Source organism: Oncorhynchus mykiss, chromosome 2 (genome assembly GCF_057628025.1).
Source record: "Oncorhynchus mykiss isolate SJ-2025 chromosome 2, ASM5762802v1, whole genome shotgun sequence".
Taxonomy (NCBI): Eukaryota; Metazoa; Chordata; class Actinopteri; order Salmoniformes; family Salmonidae; genus Oncorhynchus; species Oncorhynchus mykiss.
This window is the reverse complement of record NC_143023.1, coordinates 36224634-36248157: the sequence shown is the minus strand read 5'-3', so window position 1 is coordinate 36248157 and position 23524 is coordinate 36224634. Positions and strand designations below refer to the sequence as shown.

Here is a 23524-nt window from a genome sequence, read left to right as displayed (position 1 = left end):
TGCACAAATAAACCTTCATTGACAAAATACTAAGTCATTTACTTTATAATTAAAAAAGACCTAACAGTTTGTTCAACAATGCATAACAAAGTCATTGAGGGAAACCATTTTAAATCACAGAAATTTTATTTTCAAAAGAATTCCACATCCTCAGGTAAAGAGTTGGAAAATAAAAAAAACCTGGTTGGATGAGGCCAGGGGGCTTTAGTAATACAGCTTCTGCAGAGGGGGCAGTGCTGGCAGGTTATAATACAGAAGGATCAGAAAAGCCACTACAGCACTGGGGAGAACGACAGAGCTGCTTTCGTCAAAAATCCAGGGCAATAGCATATCTCGAATCATTACACTTTCTTCTGATTCAATAGCGTTTTGGCCAGCAGACAGTTTGACAAAAAATAAAATAAAAATGGATAAACCATGGCACCCAAAAAGCATTAAAAAAAACACAAATCTAGTTGAGGAAGGGGCAGTAGAAGAGCAGCCATCTTGTGAGAAAAGCTGGTACGTCGATGGGGAATTCAAGAGACATCTGAAACAGAGGGATGAATAATGGATGAAAACAGCATGAAGACAGACATGAGATGACAAGATAATGCATTAGAACTCTGAACAGAGAAATCTATTTTATGTGGCTGTAGGGATTGCTTTGTTTACTCTTCAGAAGCAAATTTGTGCATGGGTAGAATGTGAAGACTGAAACTCCTGATACTTACAACTAGCAGGCCTTGCGCCGTATCTTCGCATGATCTGGTCTTGTGTGAATTTCACAAAAGATTCGTATTGTTCTGTAACAGAAGATCAAAACTGTGAAGGTGCAGATTCAAGTACCAGATATACATCAACACATATTGGTGTCCTTTCTACATGTGATGCAAAGAGTTGATCATTCCAGTCAGAGCAGATTTATATTCTATAAACATTAGCAGTCTTGGCTAGTAGTGTCTAGTCTATAAATTCATATCTGCCAAGAGCAGCCCTTAATTAAACAAAAACAAAATCAGCAGGACATTAGATAAAGGCATGAAATGTGTTCTGGGGGAGCAGCAAATAGGCCTCTCCTATTGCACACAGGGTGCCATAACATTTAAGATTTTTCTTAAGACAGAAGGAACAAACTAAAGCCATTTTAACACTATCGTGTTGACCCGAACCACTCCACAGTTGATGTGCAACCATGCCAGCTCAGCTTGTTTCGGCTCGGTTTGGCTAAGCAATGTGAAAAGCCCTTTTGACTGAGGTTTAAGGATGGTGATATGCAATGTGCTGTCTGTACCTGCAAGTTTTGTGTTGAGGATCTGTTCATACTCCTCCCGGATCTTCTCCTCATGGTCTTTGAGCAAACGCTCGCACAGGTAGCTCACCTGCCTCAGTGTGAACGACGGCTGGTCCTTCCTCGAGGCACCTGGGACACAGTGAGATTTTACAAAGGCTGACATCGCCCAGGTCAGAGTTTACAATGTCCTCTCTAGGAAGAGATGGCAAGCAAGAAATTGTTGCGCAGACGTTTGTCGCCTTCGACTCAGCAGCAGCCTAGAGCACTGGTTCCCAACCGGTGTGCTGCGTGCCTTGAACTCAGGTGTTCGGCCATGGGTGGGCATAGGCCCACCTACTGGGGAGCCAGGACCTGCCAATCAGATTGAGTTTCTACCCACAAGAGGGCTTTATTAGACAGAAATACTCCCCAGTTTCAGCTTTCCAGGTGGCTGGTCTCAAACATGAAAATGGCACCTGGTTGCATCTGTATCTTGTTTTAAGTCTAGTGCGCTCCGGCTGTTACATTTGTATCACTTGAGGGGCACGCGTCACGAGCAAAAGGAATTTGTATCATTTTAGTTAGTCTGTGAAAACCATTAGCTCAGGCAAGTCTGATTAGGCTTGTATTTGTATATACACATGGCTCTGGGTTAGCTATTCCAGAGCCTCTGCTATAGAAACAAACATGACGGTGTCCGTGGTTGCAACTTCAGCCCAAAAGAAACAGTAAAAAAAAAAAAAATACCAGAGCTTAATTTTCTTATTTCTTGCGCAGATTCTTGGGACACTCCTTAGGGGTACAAACAACTTAACCATAATGAGTAAGGAACTATCAAAATATTTCAAATAAACCCTATATTATAATAAAAAACATTTGTCACAGAAAATAGATGGCTTGCAGAATGAATCAGATGAGGTCATTACCTCTAAATAAATGAATATGGACATTAGGTGTGCCGCAGAATTTAATATTCCATCAAGGAGGGTCACATGGCACGAACGAGGCCCCTCGTGACCTTGGAGCTGGATCCAGGGGAAGGCTGAATGATTCATACCCTGGGCTTTTAAGTGTACTTTGACCCATTTCGAATCTGACCAAAGCATTCATAAGCTAAATTCCAGGCAATAGTCTCCGAACTAGGAGAGAAAACTATACAGTGCCTTGCGAAAGTATTCGGCCCCCTTGAACTTTGCGACCTTTTGCCACATTTCAGGCTTCAAACATAAAGATATAAAACTGTATTTTTTTGTGAAGAATCAACAACAAGTGGGACACAATCATGAAGTGGAACGAAATTTTTGGATATTTCAAACTTTTTTAACAAATCAAAAACTGAAAAATTGGGCGTGCAAAATTATTCAGCCCCTTTACTTTCAGTGCAGCAAACTCTCTCCAGAAGTTCAGTGAGGATCTCTGAATGATCCAATGTTGACCTAAATGACTAATGATGATAAATACAATCCACCTGTGTGTAATCAAGTCTCCGTATAAATGCACCTGCACTGTGATAGTCTCAGAGGTCCGTCAAAAGCGCAGAGAGCATCATGAAGAACAAGGAACACACCAGGCAGGTCCGAGATACTGTTGTGAAGAAGTTTAAAGCCGGATTTGGATACAAAAAGATTTCCCAAGCTTTAAACATCCCAAGGAGCACTGTGCAAGCGATAATATTGAATTGGAAGGAGTATCAGACCACTGCAAATCTACCAAGACCTGGCCGTCCCTCTAAACTTTCAGCTCATACAAGGAGAAGACTGATCAGAGATGCAGCCAAGAGGCCCATGATCACTCTGGATGAATTGCAGAGATCTACAGCTGAGGTGGGAGACTCTGTCCATAGGACAACAATCAGTCGTATATTGCACAAATCTGGCCTTTATGGAAGAGTGGCAAGAAGAAAGCCATTTAAAGATATCCATAAAAAGTGTTGTTTAAAGTTTGCCACAAGCCACCTGGGAGACACACCAAACATGTGGAAGAAGGTGCTCTGGTCAGATGAAACCAAAATTGAACTTTTTGGCAACAATGTAAAACGTAATGTTTGGCGTAAAAGCAACACAGCTGAACACACCATCCCCATTGTCAAACATGTTGGTGGCAGCATCATGGTTTAGGCCTGCTTTTCTTCAGCAGGGACGATGTTTAAAATTGATGGGAAGATGGATGCAGCCAAATACAGGACCATTCTGGAAGAAAACCTGATGGAGTCTGCAAAAGACCTGAGACTGGGTCGAAGATTTGTCTTCCAACAATGATCCAAGACAATGATCCAAAACATAAAGCAAAATCTACAATGGAATGGTTCAAAAATAAACATATCCAGGTGTTAGAATGGCCAAGTCAAAGTCCAGACCTGAATCCAATCGAGAATCTGTGGAAAGAACTGAAAACTGCTGTTCACAAATGCTCTCCATCCAACCTCACTGAGCTCGAGCTGTTTTGCAAGGAGGAATGGGAAAAAATGTCAGTCTCTCGATGTGCAAAACTGATAGAGACATACCCCAAGCGACTTACAGCTGTAATCGCAGCAAAAGGTGGCGCTACAAAGTATTAACTTAAGGGGGCTGAATAATTTTGCACTCCCAATTTTTCAGTTTATGATTTGTTAAAAAAGTTTGAAATATCCAATAAATGTCGTTCCACTTCATGATTGTGTCCAACTTGTTGTTGATTCTTCACAAAAAAATACAGTTTTATATCTTTATGTTTGAAGCCTGAAATGTGGCAAAAGGTCACAAAGTTCAAGGGGGCCGAATACTTTCGCAAGGCACTGTAATTACTAGAACGTGGCAGATAGTCGCATTCAAGTCAATGGTTTCTCAAGTGATGCAGAGATCTAAGGAGGAGTCACTGCAGATCCTGGTTCAATCCCGGGCTCTATCACAACTGGCCGTGATCGGGAGTCCCATAGAGCGGCGCAGAATTTGCCCAGCATCGTTCAAGTTAGGGGAGGGTTTGCCAGGGGTAGGCAGTCACCGTAAATAAGAATTTGTTCTTAACCGACTTACCTAGTTAAAAGTTAATTTAAAAAAAATTAATTGTTTGTGTTTAGAGACATCAAAAAGAAGAGGGCACCGACTTGAGCCAATGGTATCTATAAAAACGTATACCGACTCCAAGCATCATTATGTAACGCCTGTGGCTGAAATTTTTGGGGTTTGGATTACCGCTGCGTGCCCACACTGAACACCATATGAGTGGTGATGGGGTTTGGCAGGGGACTCAGTTGTTTCTCCGCCCCCTCTCCATCTCTCTCGCAGGGTCTCACCTGGCGGGGAGCTGGGGGCGGTGAGGGCGGAACTGGGGGCATCGGTGGAGCTACAGGCAGCCTCACTCTGGTTGAAGGCCCCCTCCAGCTGCCGTCGCCTCTGGTAGCGGCTGTACTCCTGACGGATGTTCTGGAAGATCTGCTCTGTAGAGGGGACAGAACACAGGGGACACAGTCATAAACAGGGCCGTGAACAACCAGCACTCAGGACAAATAATGCCGGGACCACTAATATGAAAATGGTGCCCGTCTAGTTGATTTTAGAAGACAAGCCACAGCCTGCCTTGAAAGCACAAACATAAGAGGTGACAGTTTATTTTAGATGATCTTTCATCATAGCAAACCAGCCATGTCAGAAAGCTAGAAACATTCAGCTTCTGAGAATGCCAATGTGTTCCAAAATTGCATGTTGTTGATCACTACAAGCTACAATCATGCTATAGGCCTAGTAGGCGTAGTGTTCAATGAGAGCAGAATGTTTTCCCTCAAGCCTAAATGAAGGTCCACAGCTATGCACACATCCTGTGAGCTGCAGTGTTCAGCTGATGTGGTTTTCAAAACAAAACGCACTAACAGGAAGGAGCGCTTTAAAGCTGGGTGAGGCTAACATCAGCGACAAACACACCAGCTGTGTCAACCCCCACAGCACACTTCCTCAAAAATAATCCACCCCTTCTGAGATCCCATGACTGGCAAGAAGAGGCAAAGCAGTAAGTTTCAGTTTCACTTCTTCCTTCAAATCTTTCAGGAATTGTGCGAATCCATAGATGACTAGGAGACAGTCAGGCTTAACATGTCTTCATGTCTGAGAGGCTAAATAAGCCAAGACAAAAATAGTAACCGCTTATCTTGTACCAGCACGTCCGGCAATAACACAGCAAGAAAACTACTCTAATATTTGACGCACAGGTCTACTTGGCAGTGGTGCTAAAGCTGGAGACCTTTGTTGACAAGCAGGAGCAACAAGCACAAAGCAGAGTGATTCATTTAAATAGATCTTGGTGACATCTGACTGCAATAGAGGGCAGGAAGGAGCATGAAACAGGGCACTGGCCTGCCATGCTACAGCCTCCTTTCCAGAGAAACTGGGTTGGGTTTCATCCTCCAAGGTCTTTGATCACTGCATAGCTGGGCCTCAGCCAGGCTACATCCCTATGGCACCTTATTCTCCATGTAGGGCTCTGATCAAAAGGTAGGGCACTACGCTATGAAGGGATTAGAGTGCCATTTGGGATGAGGTAATCTAACATAGCAGGCATTAAGGAAAAACACCACAGTGGAGTTCCCACATCCGGTTTTCAGCAGAAAAGGTAGCTAGGTTGAATTAGCATTAGCCCTGAAAACCGGATGTTGGCAACGCTAAGCCTAGGGACGAGCCTAGAGATCTGTACAGAGCTAGGCCCTACATGTGCTCAAGCAGTGGTGGAACCCACTCTTTTTAGCCTAAGCAGTGGTACTACAACTAAAGCCTTGACTTAACTCCAGGGCCAATTCCAGTATTCAGCAAACAACCCTGGAGGAAGTAGGTAGCCCCTAATCAGTGAAGACTTTTCTTGGCTAGAGTCCATATCCCACTGGAAACCATTTCAAATCAGAGCCACTAAGATCTGGCACCTCACTTGCATAGGGTTTTGACTAGGCTAAGAACATCAGCCAACATACAAAGACAAAACTAAACCCCATCAACCTGGTGCTAAACTGAAATTTCACAGATTGGGTGTAAAGTTCAAAGATATATTAGGAACGAAAACAAGAAAAAAAAACATGTTTAGGCTATGCCGTTCCCCTGACCAGTGTTGATAGCCAGAGTGTGACGTAACATCCTTATTCCACCTCAAAGGGCCATCTAGGGAGACCTGCCTCACTTATCTTGGGTTGAGAGAGCAGCAGCCATATCAAGTTAAGAGCAAACATGCATGTCTCTGTGAGCTGTTCTGAGGGAGAAGCAAGCCAGCATTCTCAATTCATATTTCTTCAATTCCTCAAAATGCATTGTAAGCAGTAGTCTGAGGGGAGAGACATATTGAATATTTACGTCCAATGCGCTCTGAGGCAAGGAGAGAGCGGAATCTAGGCAAGACAAACTGTAAACTAGCTTTTCTCAGATGCCATTTCGAGAGGGAGGTAGCTAGCCATGTGACTGACTGGCCGGCCATGTATTATCAAGCTGGAGGCTTCAAATTTGCAGAGTACACCACCACAAGAAGAGCAGGACAGGAGCAGCAAGGGAGTTGATGAGCTGAAGCCTTCCTGTGTTAACAATGCAGCGAGAATCTGACAAGCAGTGTTTATTTAGCCACTGCTAAACGTTAACTTAATAAAAGCTGTACTTACCCCAGAGACAGGAGTATATGAAAGGGGCTTGCTTCCCCTTTGAACAGTTGTTTGGAGGCATGACTCAAATGTTTCACGTTGCTGCATGAACATACTCGTTGAAAGGCCACTGTGTGAGATTGTCTGCCAATGCTACCCCAAATAGATTGGTGCAATGATCTATTAGCTTGAGCATCACATTGTTTATCTAAATAGCTTACCTACAATGAGGTTTAAGCCCAAGTCATAAGGTTTGGTTCTTTATGTCAGTGCCATGACCGCAAAAGTCACCGGCATCTCAATTCCTGTAGGCTACATTTTGAAACACTCCATTTGATACAGGGGTGAAAGTAGATTTCATTTCTTCCCGGTACGGGACCTCCTATGTGTGCATTAAATAAAACAATTTAATTAATTAATAGGGATTCTATGTAATTCTAAATCGGATCTCTGTGGGCCTCGTCGTAAAAGATATCATTTAAGTTTTTAAATGAATTACCTTTAATGTAGCATAAACAAGTCATGATATTTGCATCTGATTGTCAAACAAACCACTTAAAAAAAGGGCTCCTTTACTACGCTATAAGGGTTGCAAAGGGTCATAAACATTCCGGTAAATTTCCATGGGAAGTTAGGCGTGGGAATTTGGATTAAATTAATCAAAAAAGTTAGCTGGAAGAGATTTCTGAATGTTCTGCGCTCAGCATACACCCCTCCAACCAGACATGCTTTGTCTACTCATTTGCTGGATGTAGAGATCAAGTGAAGGTCAAGCAAATCATTGAGAAAGCAGACTATTGCAATCTGATGGCTGGTCGAATGTTCGTAGGCAAGGAATGATTAACTACATCTCCACCCCTCAACTAGTATTCTACATGAGCACAGACAAGGGACAGACACACCCATCTCTACATTGCAGATGAGCTGAAGGCAGTCAATGACCTTGAACCACAAAAGGTATTTGCACTGGTGACAATGCTGCGAACGTGAAGGCTGCTTGGTCTAAAGTGGAGGAGTCCTACCCTCACAGCCATTAGCTGTAATGCTCATGCATTGCATCTGCTCCTCAAGGATATTATGGCACTAAAAACAATGGATACACTACAATAGAACCAAGGAAATGGTTAGGTATGTGAAGGGTCATCAAGTTATAGCAGCAATCTACAAAGCACAAAGTGAGAAGAATAAGAGCACCACATTGAAGCTGCTCATCAACAGCCATTGGGGTGGTGTCATGTTTGACAGTCTCCTTGAGGGGTCTCTCCAAGAAATGGTCATGTCACAGTCTGCCAATATGGACAGCCCCATCAAGAGGATCCTCCTGGATGATGTATTTTGGGAGAGAGTGGTAAGCAGCCTAAAATCTATAGCAGTAGCCATTGCACAGATTGAGGGAGACAATGCCATCCTTTGATGTTCAGACTCTGCTTGCCGATGTAAGAGAAGAATTCCGTACTGCTTTCACTGCTGCTCTAAGCAGAGGAAACTGCAGTTCTGAAATACATCAAAAAGCGTGAAGACTAGGATTCCGCCTGAATCCCATACACGCAGCAGCGTACATGTTGGACCCCAAGTATGCTGGCAAGAGCATCCTGCCTGGTGCAGAGCTCAACAAGGCCTATGGTGTCATCACTACAGTGTCTAACCACCTTGGCCTGGATAGGGTTCTTGGCAGTCTAGTGAAATACACTTCCAAGCAAGGGCTTTGGGGTGGAGATGCAATATGGCAGTCGTGCCAACATATCTCAACTTTGTGGATCGAAGGCTCTTTCCCGGGTTGCCATTATCATCCTCCAAATACCACCAACAGCCGCCTCAGAGCGCAACTTGTCCTTGTTTGAACACACACCAAAGCACTCAACAGGCTGACCAATACAAGGGTTGAAAAATTTGTGGCCATACAGGCAAATTTGAGGCTTTTTAAGCCTGACAACAAGCCATTCTCAACAAGGTTGGAAAGTGACAGTGAAGATAAGGCTTCAGAGTCTGATGTTCAAGAGGTGGACATTGAGGTCCAGGGAGAAGACATGGAAGCCTGAGAGGAAGACAGTCTAGAAACACAAGCTTTGGTTATCATTTCACAGATGTTTCTCAAATGTATGTTGAAAACATTTTTGGGAAATGCGAATATTCCCTTTTTGTTTTTCAGGGAAATCATCCCATGTGAAGAGTCAACAATTTAATTAAAGTTCAATTTGTAACTAAATAGTTTTTTTCCCCCTATTGGAAGGATTTAATAATTTGCAATTATGTCTACTTAAGGTAAAATGTCTCCATATATGGTAAATATATCCAATGCAAAAATCACATTTAAAATGGTAATAATTTGCATATATTTCCATGGAAAGTTTCCATCTTTGAATATTCCCCAAAATGTGCAACCCACACACATTCATCTACTTGCAACATATTTCCAGCATCCAAAAACTGTTGAATGGAAATAGACACCAGTTAGACAATACACCACCAAGTGTAATGACATTTTGCCAATTGTCATTAGGCCAGAATTCATGCATCCACACACATCGGCCATTCATCTCTGCCTTGGCAAAATGTCAGTATTCTCATCAAACCACATTGCATTTGAGCAAAAGCTATACCACCCATTTAAGTCCATTTGCTAATTTCTCATGCCTGTGACATAGTTGGCTAATGACAAATAAGGGTGTAAAAAGCCTAGTTTATTACATTTTGTTTCAATTATTGTGATATGCTGATGTTACACCAGTATGGCGTACCTCCGCTATTTATTTGGCTGGGACACCATACTGGACCGTTTTACTTTCACCCCTGATTTGATCAAGCGCATTAAGTTGACAAGAGACACCCTTTTCCGAACCAGGGTATATCTGCACCTGGGTGTGCTGTGCTGAATGATCTCAGAGCACCAGGGTAACCTTTTGAGTGACAAGTGAACTCCCTCCCCTACCGCCAGTCACCAGAATACCGATCTTGGGGTGTTGCCTAGCAACAATGACCCTGCCACAGCCAGGCCAAAGCAATCAATCACAGACTTCCTGCGCGGGGGAAAAGCCTCAGCTAAAAAGCTCAGGGAGAGAACAAACAAAAACAGTGTACAAGGCAAGAGATAGGCCAGATAAGTTGTACGTGGGGACGACGGGTGGCGGTGAAGAGGAAAAACAGGCCGTCTGACTCATTTCACCCTCCATTGCTGAAGTATAGTGGGGGGACTTACAGACTCCAAAGCCGCCAGGAAGAAGGCTGTATTGTGAGTCAGGCCAAGTTGATGTAGCAAAGACCCTCTTAAAGTATAGACATAATTGGTTGCTACTAGAGCATGACTATGGGTGGCAACTGGCCACAGGGCTTACCAACTGAAGTTAAGGTATAATGAATTGAAGGAAAATTCTGGAGAGAAGTACTAGGCTAACGCTGTGTTGAACATTAGCACAAAAGTAGGTCAGGTTGCAGTATTCTTCAAAAACAAACCAGATTAATTTATTGCCCATTAAGGTAAGAACCTGGAAGGTAATCTTAAGAAATTCTGCACGTAGATCCAAATCAACTAAGTTACCCCCTGAAGACATCTGAGCTGATGCCATCTGTCATGACAATACAGCACATGTATTACAAGTAGGGATGTGAACGTGTTCAGTCTGTTTGTAGAATATTCTAGCCTATTCATTGATAGGCCCTACTTTACTGAAGTTGCGAGCCAAGAAATGCAAGATATAGCATTCCAATGCGAGATGCAGCTTTTGAGTGCCAATAGATGGGCCTAGTGCACAGTTCTGACTGGCTGCCTAGTGGCCGACGTGCCTATACTGTGTCCCTCGAGAGGAAAGAGTTGTGTGTTCTCAGAAGTACAGCAACTAAATCAGTCCCCTCCATTCCAAAAACACTGAATCTTAGGAGTCGATTCCAAATCTTGACACTGAGAAATGGGAGTCGACTTACTGGACGGGGACAATAGTCATCCATCTATGGAGAAACAAAGAAATGCAATTATACGCTTTAGAATATACAAATCTGGTTATCATATAAAAATGGTTTGATCTTTCCTCTATACAAAAATAAAATATTTTGAGTTCGGTGACAAACCATACAAGTTACTGGCCAGACAACTTTGAAATACAGAATTCAAAGTTAAACGTGTAACTATGGAAATTACGCTCTTCTCCCACGGACATCAATGACAGATTCCCATCTAAAGCCGACATTAACCCTTTAATCATGCACAACTTTTTGGAAGACTTAATCTCCCTGCCCTGAACCAGGAAGATTTTAACTTCCAGAATAAAGAAATCTGAGAAACAATTAAATATCTAAAAGAGTGATAAGACCCCAGGCCCAGATGGATTCTATAAAACATTCAACATTCTCTCCCTACCTGCACAAACTGATTGTTCAGGCCAAAGACGATGAGCTCTCCCACCTACTTTGAATTAGGCAGTTGTTACAGTTATACATGAAAGGGAAAGCTCTGGAAGTAGGGTCATACAGTCCAATACAGAGCAGAAGATCTTTGCAAAAAAATGCTTAGCACTTTAGTGGGCAAATTGGTCCAGTCGGACCAGACCGGCATTATCCCAACAGAAACTCATTCATAATCTCAGGCGCCTCTTCAACATTGTATTTCTCAGGTTACCCAACGATGACCTTGCCGTTAAATCTCAATGCTGACAAAGCCTTAGACCAAGTAGAGTGGTTCTACAGAAATGTAATATTGGAGACGGGTTCATAAAATGGATCCAGCATCTAAAGTGGGGCAAAAAAGTATTTAGTCAGCCACCAATTGTGCAAGTTCTCCTACTTAAAAAGATGAGGCCTGTAATTTATCATCATAGGTACACTTCAACTATGACAGACAAAATGAGAAGAAAAAAAAGCCAGAAAATCACATTGTAGGATTTTTAACGAATTTATTTACAAATTATGGTGGAAAATAAGTATTTGGTAACCTACAAACAAGCAAGATTTGGCTCTCAGACCTGTAACTTCTTTAACTTCTTGTGACTCAAACCCGGATCCGGGAGCGTAATCATAGCCTCAAACTAATTAGCATAACGCAGCGGACATAAATCTTCCTATTCATGAAAATCACAAATGAAATATATTGAGACACAGCTTAGCCTTTTGTTAATTACACTGTCATCTCAGATTTTCAAAATATGCTTTACAGCCAACGCTAGACAAGCATTTGTGTAAGTTTATCATAGGCTAGCATAGCATTATGCCCGGCTAGCAGCAGGCAACATTTTCACAAATAAGAAAAGCAATCAAATTAAGTCATTTACCTTTGAAGAACTTCAGATGTGTTCACTCAGGAGACTCCCAGTTAGATAGCAAATGTTCCTTTTTTCCAAAAAGATTATTTTTGTACGCAAAATTAGCTCCATAAAAATCGACAAACGTTGTTTAGAATCAATCTTCAAGATGTTTTTCACATATCTATTTGATAATATATCCGTCGGGACAATTGGTTTCTCATTAGAAGCGATTGGAATAATGGCTACCTCAGTACTTTACGCAAGATTTTCTGCTGGAGCCATCATGTGACCACTTGCTCAATGTGGTCCCTTATGGCTATTCTTCAACATAAATGCGTAAAAAGACGTCACAATGCTGTAGACGCCTTGGGGAATACGTAAGCTCATTCGTAGCCCATTCACAGCCATATAAGGAGTCATTAGCATGCAGCGCTTTCAAAATATGGGGCACTTCCTGATTGGATTTTTATCTGGGTTTCGCCTGTAACATCAGTTCTGTTGCACTCACAGACAATATCTTTGCAGTTTTGGAAAAGGTCAGTGTTTTCTATCTAAAGCTGTCAATTCTATGCATAGTCGAGCATCTTGTCGTGACAAAATATCTTGTTTAAAACGGGAACTTTTTTTTATCCAAAAATGAAATACCGCCCCCAGAGTTCGCAGGGGGACACGTTTGGCACTGCAGGATTTGAGTCCCTGGCGGCGTAGTGTGTTACTGATGGTAGGCTTTCTTACTTTGGTCCCAGCTCTCTGCAGGTCATTCACTAGGTCTCCTCATGTGGTTCTTGGGATCATTTTGACCCCACGGGGTGAGATCTTGCGTGGAGCCCCAGATCGAGGGAGATTATCAGTGGTCTTGTATGTCTTCCATTTCCTAATAATTGCTCCCACAGTTGATTTCTTCAAACCAAGCTGCTTACCTATTGCAGATTCAGTCTTCCCAGCCTGGTGCAGGTCTACAATTTTGTTTCTGGTGTACTTTGACAGATCTTTGGTCTTGGCCATAGTGGAGTTTGGAGTGGGACTGTTTGAGGTTGTGGACAGGTGCCATTAATACAGGTAACGAGTGGAGGACAGAGTAGCCTCTTAAGGGCGTATGTGGCCCGTAACCTGGTTCAATACTGCCCACAGAATCATGTTCAGAGCAAAGAATTTGCAATAGTAAAGTTTTGAAAAACGTATTTGTTATTTAAATTAAAAGTCCAACGAATACTCACCTTTGTGTAATGATTTAACTCCCACCGCTTGTGGGAGATTTATTTTGAAGGCACGTATAATTAACTGCATGAGGACAGACAAATTTCTAGCTAGCTACTATTTGTTTCAAATAAAATTAAACAAGGAATACAGGGTGTTCCAGCAAAAGTGGACATTGAAATATTTATTTATTGAGATATCAGTGAAAGCTGTGTGCAAAGAGATCATCAGTGCCTTGAAAGACTACAATTTGTCCCGAGACGTTCAGACGAAGCATGCAGAGAAATAGGAATGTCTGAGTAGAGGGCAAGTGCGTCGAAAGACTTGCTTTCAGTTGCAAAAGCAGCAAGGACTTTTCACAAAACTGCATTCAGCAAAACGACAGAATTGCGAGAGCTAGCTATGTACTGTCCCACAACTAATTGCTAAACATCGCAAGCCATTCGCCCAGGGCGAATTCATTCAAGGTTGTTTAATTGACTGCAGCAATACTTTGCCCTGACGAGCGGTTTGAAAATATTCCCGTCAAGACGGCGCAGTTGTTGATATTCTTACGAGGCATAACCCCAGACTTGGAAATTACAGAGGAGCTTGCTTCAGTGCAGTCAATGAAGAGCACAACCACAGGGAAAGATTTATTGGAGGGGTTTAATAAGTGTGTGGCAACGCTGGGACTGAGTTTTGAAAAGTTATGCAGTGTGACTACTGATGGGTGCCCAAATTTGACGGGGGAAAAAAAAGAAAGGAACGGAACCAAGATCAAGTAGCTGAGCTGAACCCAGGTGAGAAAATTATTTTCCTGCATTGCATTATTCATCAGGAGGTGCTCTGTAAAAGTGTTCTGAAAAATGACCCATGGTGTGGATAGCCACTAAAGTGGTGAACTTCATAAGCTCAAAATCTTTGAACCACAGGTAGTTTGTCTCACTGTTCGAAGAAAGAGTCGGGTCATGCAGATCTCTACCACACAAACGTGAAACGGCTGAGTTTGGGGAAGGTGCTTAAAAGGGTGTGGGACCTGAAGTCAGATTTCGGAGTTTCTGAAAATGTAAGAAAAATGTGGATTTCCCTCAACAGCAAGATAAATAATTGTTGGCTGATTTTGCCTTCACTGTGGACATCATGGCACTCATGAATGAACTGAATTCCAAACTACAAGAGAAATGTATTTTTGCACATCAGATGTACAGCCTTGTCAAAGCCTTCAGGGGAAAAATTACTCCTCCTGATGCCCCAAGTAGAAGCCAACAATTTCACCCACCTTCCGACACTACTAGTCTGTTCCCTATCAGATGACCAGCGGGAAAAGTACACATTGCTGCCTCGTGCTTTGAACGGTGAGTTCATCATTGAGGATTTCAAAGTGTTGGAAAATGACATGCTGTTGGTTTCCACTTTCACCTTCAACGTGGAAAACACTCCCACTGACCTGCAACTTGAGCTTATCGATTTTCAGTCTGATGCAGAGATTGGAGAACTATCCAAAACAATAGCACTGACGGGGTTCTATACATCTCAAACAAAAAAACTTCCCAAAGATTAGGAGTCATGCTCAGAACATGTTTGTACTATTTGGGCCAACCTATATGTGAACAGACATTTTCAGTGATTAAATGACAAGTCAAGGCACAGATCATATCTTACTGACTCTCAGCAATCCTGCGCATAGCGACATCAGAAAATATACCCGACTTCACTGCTCAGAGACTTCACTCCTCACACTGAGTACAGTGCCTTGCGAAAGTATTCGGCCCCCTTGAACTTTGCGACCTTTTGCCACATTTCAGGCTTCAAACAAAGATATAAAACTGTATTTTTTTGTGAAGAATCAACAACAAGTGGGACACAATCATGAAGTGGAACGACATTTATTGGATATTTCAAACTTTTTTAACAAATCAAAAACTGAAAAATTGAGCGTGCAAAATTATTCAGCCCCTTTACTTTCAGTGCAGCAAACTCTCTCCAGAAGTTCAGTGAGGATCTCTGAATGATCCAATGTTGACCTAAATGACTAATGATGATAAATACAATCCACCTGTGTGTAATCAAGTCTCCGTATAAATGCACCTGCACTGTGATAGTCTCAGAGGTCCGTCAAAAGCGCAGAGAGCATCATGAAGAACAAGGAACACACCAGGCAGGTCCGAGATACTGTTGTGAAGAAGTTTAAAGCCGGATTTGGATACAAAAAGATTTCCCAAGCTTTAAACATCCCAAGGAGCACTGTGCAAGCGATAATATTGAAATGGAAGGAGTATCAGACCACTGCAAATCTACCAAGACCTGGCCGTCCCTCTAAACTCAGCTCAAACAAGGAGAAGACTGATCAGAGATGCAGCCAAGAGGCCCATGATCACTCTGGATGAACTGCAGAGATCTTGGGAGCTGAGGTGGGAGACTCTGTCCATAGGACAACAATCAGTCGTATATTGCACAAATCTGGCCTTTATGGAAGAGTGGCAAGAAGAAAGCCATTTCTTAAAGATATCCATAAAAAGTGTTGTTTAAAGTTTGCCACAAGCCACCTGGGAGACACACCAAACATGTGGAAGAAGGTGCTCTGGTCAGATGAAACCAAAATTGAACTTTTTGGCAACAATGCAAAACGTTATGTTTGGCGTAAAAGCAACACAGCTGAACACACCATCCCCACTGTCAAACATGGTGGTGGCAGCATCATGGTTTGGGCCTGCTTTTCTTCAGCAGGGACAGGGAAGATGGTTAAAATTGATGGGAAGATGGATGCAGCCAAATACAGGACCATTCTGGAAGAAAACCTGATGGAGTCTGCAAAAAACCTGAGACTGGGACAGAGATTTGTCTTCCAACAAGACAATGATCCAAAACAAAGCAAAATCTTCAATGGAATGGTTCAAAAATAAACATATCCAGGAGTTAGAATGGCCAAGTCAAAGTCCAGACCAGAATCCAATCGAGAATCTGTGGAAAGAACTGAAAACTGCTGTTCACAAATGCTCTCCATCCAACCTCACTGAGCTCGAGCTGTTTTGCAAGGAGGAATGGGAAAAAATGTCAGTCTCTCGATGTGCAAAACTGATAGACATACCCCAAGCGACTTACAGCTGTAGTCGCAGCAAAAGGTGGCGCTACAAAGTATTAACTTAAGGGGGCTGAATAATTTTGCACGCCCAATTTTTCAGTTTTTGATTTGTTAAAAAAGTTTGAAATATCCAATAAATGTCGTTCCACTTCATGATTGTGTTCCACTTGTTGATTCTTCACAAAAAATTACATTTTTATATCTTATATCTTTATGTTTGAAGCCTGAAATGTGGCAAAAGGTCGCAAAGTTCAAGGGGGCCGAATACGTTCACAAGGCACTGTAGTTTAAATGTAATGTTGAGCTCTGTGTTTTTGTGCATACCTGTTCACAAGAGTTATGTCCGTGGTGCCGAATGCAGTGTACTTTTCCCTCTGTAGTTCGCATGTTAAGTACAATAAGTAGCATATCTGGGAGTGATTTATAGTAGATATATCTGCCAGTCATACACATGTATTATAATGTCTCTGGCCCTCAATTGCAAAAATATATTCTAATGTGGCCCTCCATGGAAAATTGCCCAGGCCTGCCTTAGGAATGATATGGGTCCGCTACCTATAGTGAGGAATCCCTTCTTTGCACCCTCTAACCTTGATAAAACTTGAACGATGGGGAGAGCTAGGGATCAATACCATAAGGGATCTATATATAGAAGGGACCTTTGCCTCCTTTCATTTGCTGAGGGAAACCTATAATCTTCCCAGAAGTAACTTATTCAGATACCTACAGATTAGAGACCTAGAACATATTCCTACATCTGGAAAGGCTAAACCTTCCATGTTTGACAGTTGCGTCAATTTGTCCCACTTCAGGCAAACTGATATCTGGTCTATATGACGCTTTCAAACTGTTAGCGCACCCTCTACAGATGCCATTAAGGCAAAATGGGAGGAAGAGCTAAGCACTGACATTTCTGTACCAGACTGGGAAGATATCTTGGGAGTATAACCACACACCCTAAATTAACTCCAGACATCCAAGATCTTACAGATTACACTCTTCCAAAAATTAGAGGTGCATAGGATATAGGGGGATGTATGATAAATGTCATGCTGTGGAAGGTACACTACTCCACCGCTTTGCGCTATGCTCTATCCTGCATGATTATTGGTGTGGAATTTTTGGGATTCTCTGAAGTTCTGGAGACTGACTGACCAGATCTACTGCTGATCATCCTGGGAGTCTCAGAAACCCTATACAGATTAACCAAGCCCCAACACCAACAGATTTGTCTCATTCTGGGATTTTTTTTTTTTTTTAATTATTGTTTTGGAAAAAGGAGGAAGTTCCCTCTACCAAATTATGTCTCAGTGATTTGGAAAACATGATATATTTTGAGCAATGATTAACCCAAATTTGAGCAAATCTGGCAATTTCGCCACTCATTTGGACCATTCCGGGTTGTGAAATTGTACATTTCAATGCACTCTCACCTGTGATCTTTCCATCTACCCTGGGGCAACATGTGCTTGCCCCGTTATCCTAGCAATAGGGGGGAGGGGGGTGTCCTTGTTCAGATTTTTTATTTTACCTAGAACTCTGGGTCTTTTTATATCCGTCTGCTCTTTTATGTTTGTATAAGAATTTCACATTTGTCTTCTCTACAAACTTATACACCGTTGTGTGTTCAATAAAAAAATATTTGAGCAAAGAAAATGGGAGTCGACGTGGAAAGACTCAAGGAATTCACTCTCCACCACTACATCAGTCACTAACTTTGTAAAAGAAATGGCAGAGAAAGGCACTGTACTGTATGGCAGGCAATACTTTTAAAAATTAAATGAGAAGGAAATGCACCATGAGACCCAAACCGTTGCTGGCCGCGACATTGTGAATGTGCGTGGAATTTTAAAATAAAATGTTTAAAATGCATTTTATCGGTTAACATTTGTCACACCCCTAACTAAAATCACAAGCTATTTGCAGCAGGGATACTGACATATGTAAGGCGGGCAAGACTAAATATGCTGTTTTCTAATTCTTGCAAAAACATTTCAGGTGAACTATATATTTATTCGATCAGGTTCCCACATATAAATATCTGGACATTTGGATGGACAAAGACTAAAATGTTTAAAAAACATGGATGAGCTAGTTAAAATTCCAAGATTTAAAGTAGTCTTTTTCAATAGATCTTGGCTCTCCCTAAATAGAAAGCAGATTATACAATGAACTTCCCTGCCAGTTCTGGACTATGGTGACACCAGATTGCAGCAGCAGACACTAAACGTAAACCTTTGGATGCCTTCTACCATAGCACCCTTCACTTTATCACAGGTGACAGTTTTAATACTCACCAATGCATCCTGAATGAAAAAGGTTGACTGGTCCTCATTAAAGTCTCGTAGATCAGTTAATAATTATACCAATCAAGTGGGCTGAAGGGGGAGGAGAACCTGTCCATGTGCCCTGGGAGCAACAACAAAGGAAACCTGATTGGCTTGTGAGGGGGGGAGCGCTGAACAGAAACTGAATTCACTGGAAAACCCACAGCGGAGAAGCTAGCTTGCAAAGAGCTACAGTGTGGCCTCTCGCAGGGTAAAGGTGAGCATAAGATCAGGTATCTGGGCCCAATGTCTGCAGACACACCAACATCTTACATTCCTTTCCCCTCTGCAGCTGCTATGCAGTATGGAATTCAGCAAGCGAGGCGGATACTGAGTAAAATGCCAGTGTGCATGAAGCTGGAGGATAGCTGGCCTGTACATACAAAAAACATTAAAGTGGTGAAAGAAAACACAGCAAATCAAGGGGAAGAGGCTAAGGCGATTGTGTGATAAGGGTAAACAGCCGCAAGACAAATCCATTGCACACAGGAAGGCAGACAAGACACCTCTTCCGCCATCTGCCCGTTACACAAGCTTCTTCAGCTGTTGAAACCTGCATGTGTGTGAACCTGCCAAAACCCTTTTCTGATTTTTGGGTCAAAAGTGCCATCAGCCTTAGCTTGTGATGGATAAGAGTTTTCTGGATCAAAAGGTGGCTTAGGTGGGGGATGTGGTGGGTCCGCTGGCACAGCCGAATTAGATTTTTAGAGACCCCTCTTAACAGTGTTGCATTTAAGCCAATTTCTTGCAATTCCACGAAAGCTCATTTCATGGAATTCGAAAACATTTTGTAAAGGAGCGGAGAAGTTGTTTTCATTTTAAACCAAATTTCCTACGATTCTACACATTCTGCTATGGAGCCGAGAGAGAATAGCCTTTTTAAAGCTAACTTCCTGCATTTTGACATGGCCAATGCAGTTTTATTTTGCTCAAACAATACAATGAATAAATGTACTGTTATGGAATTTCCAATCTACTGTCTAGCTTTATTTCAATGATTGTAGATATCTATCATCTTTTGAACATACTTTATATCTGATTTCAGTTTAATTTTACACAGAAAGCGTTAATCCCCATCCAGAAAATGAATACACCCTGTTTGGACATAGGCTTCCCGAAAAGACACTTGGGCAGCTCGCCCAATGATTTCAATGGCAGATAAACCCTGGATACACAGATGTCCCCTTACAAAAGAGAGGGGAAAAAATGTATCTATGAAACATGTCATTGTACAAACAAAACAGGCTCAGGACTAGTCTACATGTCAGTTGCACAATCTGGTTCGGTACGATGGACTAGACAGGACCAGGTCAACTGCCTTTGTTTGGCTTTGTCCAGAACTGGGTCGCCAGTCACAGTTCCCCTTTCACGTCCACTATCATAGCCTATGTGAGAACCCACAGTTCAGGCCAAGCACAAATATCTCAAGGATAGATGACAAAGCTACTCCCTAATATCCGCTCACCTTTTTTGATATCATTGTCATTTTGGAGTAACATCGTTAGAGAACAAAAATGCTTGGGGAATGTTAGTTATTTACTCTGTGGGCATTCAATTAGATACAGTAGAGAAGAGCGCAAACCCCTTTCAAAGGTTGATGGGAGCCATGAAGAAAACTAAAACCAGACCAAAGGTGGGACGCTGGGAGCCATGAGAATTCAGTGTCACAGAATATTCTGAGGACAGGAATTTTAGACAAATACAGGGATGCAAACTGGTGAGGTCCCAAAAAGGTGATTTCAGAGTCGGGTTGTGACAATAACAACATTGTACTAATGATGTGATACCGGTCCAAGTATCACAATACCAAGTAGTATCATGATACAGGGTTTGTGCCCCTCCGCAATCACGATACCAAGAAGTATCATGATACCATTTGGTTTGCGAACCACCAGGATGCCTGCTCCAGTTCTATACATTCGGCACATGTGATACACAAAAACCTGTCCCTGACATTCACATCTCTACTCAATCCAACACATCGAATGCTATTTATCCCTTTTCCCCCTGTGCCTCGCAAATGTCTATATAGCCACAGTATGTTGTTAGCTAGCTAGCCAGGTAACATGACAATACAAGACAGTTTGTCGCAGGATAAGGTAACTTCGGTAATATGGGGCATAACTTCGGCGGTTTTCAGTGACGTAAAGGCACAAGCATGACAGTCACCGTGGTCCGCTTTTCCTCTATGGCAGTGGCACTGAGGCTGCGTGGGAGCGAAGCCTAGTCAGACTGGCCTGCATGTCAAGGGCAAAATGAAAAGATGTGATGCGAGCTGCACCAATAATTAAACAAATGTAACAGAAAATAAAGCACTGCCTGCACACCCCAGCTAAATAACAGATGAAGAAAAGCAGCTGAGTAGACTAATGGCTGGTTCGGGGATGCGGCTGGCTGCTCACAGCTGCCACACGTGATATTGGATGAAAGACTCATTCTGATATGACATAGCTGGCATCATACTCTAAACTCTGATATTCTAGTTATAGGACACTTCGAGATGCATTCTGTGCGCAGACATTGAGAGATAAACAGATCTTCCCCCGGTGTGATCACTACTTTATACCTCTTATAGCAAAATGGGTCAAACCCAACCTTACAGATCTACACGATTCACATAGATGACCTATTTTGAGATCAATCTGGAGAAATAAAAACACCTGTTTAGGCGAGTTGCTGTCCAGCGGATTAGAAAAGGAGAGCTGCACACTGGGAGCTCAGACGCCATGACTTTATAACCAACATTTCAACAGACAAGCTGTCTTCATCAGGGTATAATGAAGAATATCAAAATAGTTAATACATTTACATCCCTGTAAATATGTAAAAAGGTGCAACCACTAACTTCCTTGGTTAGGTGCTGAAGGAAAAGCAGTCAATTTAGAAAATAAATCATTTAAAAACAGATCGGCCAGACAAAGACAAACCAGTTCAACAGCGGAGGCATTCACATCAAGACGCAGGCCTGGGTAATGATAAGGGTGGGAGAGCCTCAAAAACAAAATGACCATACAAACTCTGGCCCACCTTTAGTCGGGGCGCAGGGTAGCCTAGTGGTTAGAGCATTGGACTAGTAACCGGAAGGTTGCAAGTTCAAATCCCCGAGCTGTCGTTCTGCAACAGGTAGTTAACCCTAGGCCGTCATTGAAAATAAGAATTTGTTCTTAACTGACTTGCCTAGTTATATAAAGGTAAAAATTCGATTTGATTCATTGAAATGTTGTGACAGGAGCTGCCAGTCCATTGAACTGCAGCAGGATGCAGGGTTTGAATTTAAAAAGATTTACTGTGGTGCACCAAACAAAAAAAAAAAAAAGGGGTTAAAAAAAGAGAAAGATCAGCCCCCACCCAACATAACGTAATCCTCCAGTTAAAATATTATACACAAATCTCAAAGAAATAACATCAAATGGTGCCAAGTGGGAGCAGGATTTTAATTATGGTTTGGACAGCTGTGAAGATTAGATGCTGTCAAATAGCTCGCCTCTACTCCGGTGACGGTAAATTCAATGAGCTTTGTTGGATTGCAGTCGAGATATCCAGGTAATTATCTTGCCAACCCTGCAGTCCCCCACACTCGCTCAACTCTCACAGGGGATAGATAACATTTTCAAGCGGGTGGGAGCATAAAGCGTTAGAACAATGAACTCAGGCCAGGGAAAACAGAGAAGGTATAACAAAAATTCTAAAAAAACTACCCCCACACTTCTAAACAAGAAATCTTGGACGTTTCAATGCAGCGTTCTACTATATAAAATTAAGTCTGCTCATGGAATAAAGTGGGTTCGATGTACAGCACTAAGTACCTAGCTAGGCAAACTCAACTGGTCATTGCTAACTTCGCATGTTTTAATTTAGTCACACGAGACCAATCATGGATTGTAGACCATGCAAAGAAAGCATGACGTTAGCTAGCTGGGTTAGGGTTGTTATGCAGCTAGCCAGGTTAGCTATCTTCGCAAGCTGACGCCGAAACATGCATTTTTTTGCTTTGTGTCATAGATAACGGTGCTAGCTAGCTAACATGCCAGACAATTAAAATAAACTAATATTAGTCAACGGCTAACTAGTTAACCCGCTATAATGTATGTTAGCTATCTGACTGCGTTTAACTACCGAGCAAATGTTAGGCTAGTTACTGTAGGAACCTAACCAGCTAAGTTAACGTTAGCTAGCATTAGCTTCTTATAAACCAACCCCCATTATCGCGAAACACCCATTCCATTCCACTCCACCCTAACCCATGTCATTCCCTTGAAATACAGCTAAGTCTAACTTTTGGCCATTTCTTACCTGGAGTTAGCCTGTGTTCTCCTCCCATAGTCGGGGGAGACATCGAGTGCGATGGGCAGTCAACTGGCGGACGGAGGTTGCACCTTTGAGGGGACGGGGTGCTTGGAGCCCCCGGTAGTGCATTGCACCTTCTACGCTTAGGAGACTGAGGACTGAGTAGGGCCTCAAACTCCATCGAGCGCTTTAACGTAGCTCCACACGCCATGGTGCCTGAGCAAAATAGACAACGAAGATGTACAGTAGATAAATATCTTCTAAAAAAAAAAAATGCTGTAGCCGACTTTCTCTTTCCGCTCCCCTCTATTCACAACAACGGTTTGCCGAGACAGTAAACGAGCCAACTGCCGTGCCTATCCACTGAATTTCCCATACGTCACAATCGGCGGCCGTACCATTCTACAAAAAGAGGGGGAATTTAGATTTAGGAAAATAAATGATTCACGTATAATGTATCGTATATAGAGCATAATTGTGATATGTAGATTTTATTTGACATTTTATCTATTCAGCATACATGTGTGGTAAATTTGGTCAATAATGTACAACTTTACACGTTTATTGTTGTCATCCACCCCT

At 42.3% G+C, this 23524-nt stretch overlaps 1 protein-coding gene across 1 annotated transcript; it reads right to left on the bottom strand.

Annotated features, from left to right (window-relative positions):
* Window positions 1-453: 453 nt before the first annotated feature.
* LOC100499584 (akirin 1(1b)) lies at window positions 454-23185 on the bottom strand. The gene is given in 5 exon segments (NM_001195162.1): window positions 454-529; window positions 714-785; window positions 1274-1402; window positions 4524-4667; window positions 22949-23185. Coding segments are annotated over 5 exon segments (561 nt in total). The 5' UTR covers window positions 23154-23185; the 3' UTR covers window positions 454-518.
* Between the last annotated feature and the right edge of the window lie 339 nt (window positions 23186-23524).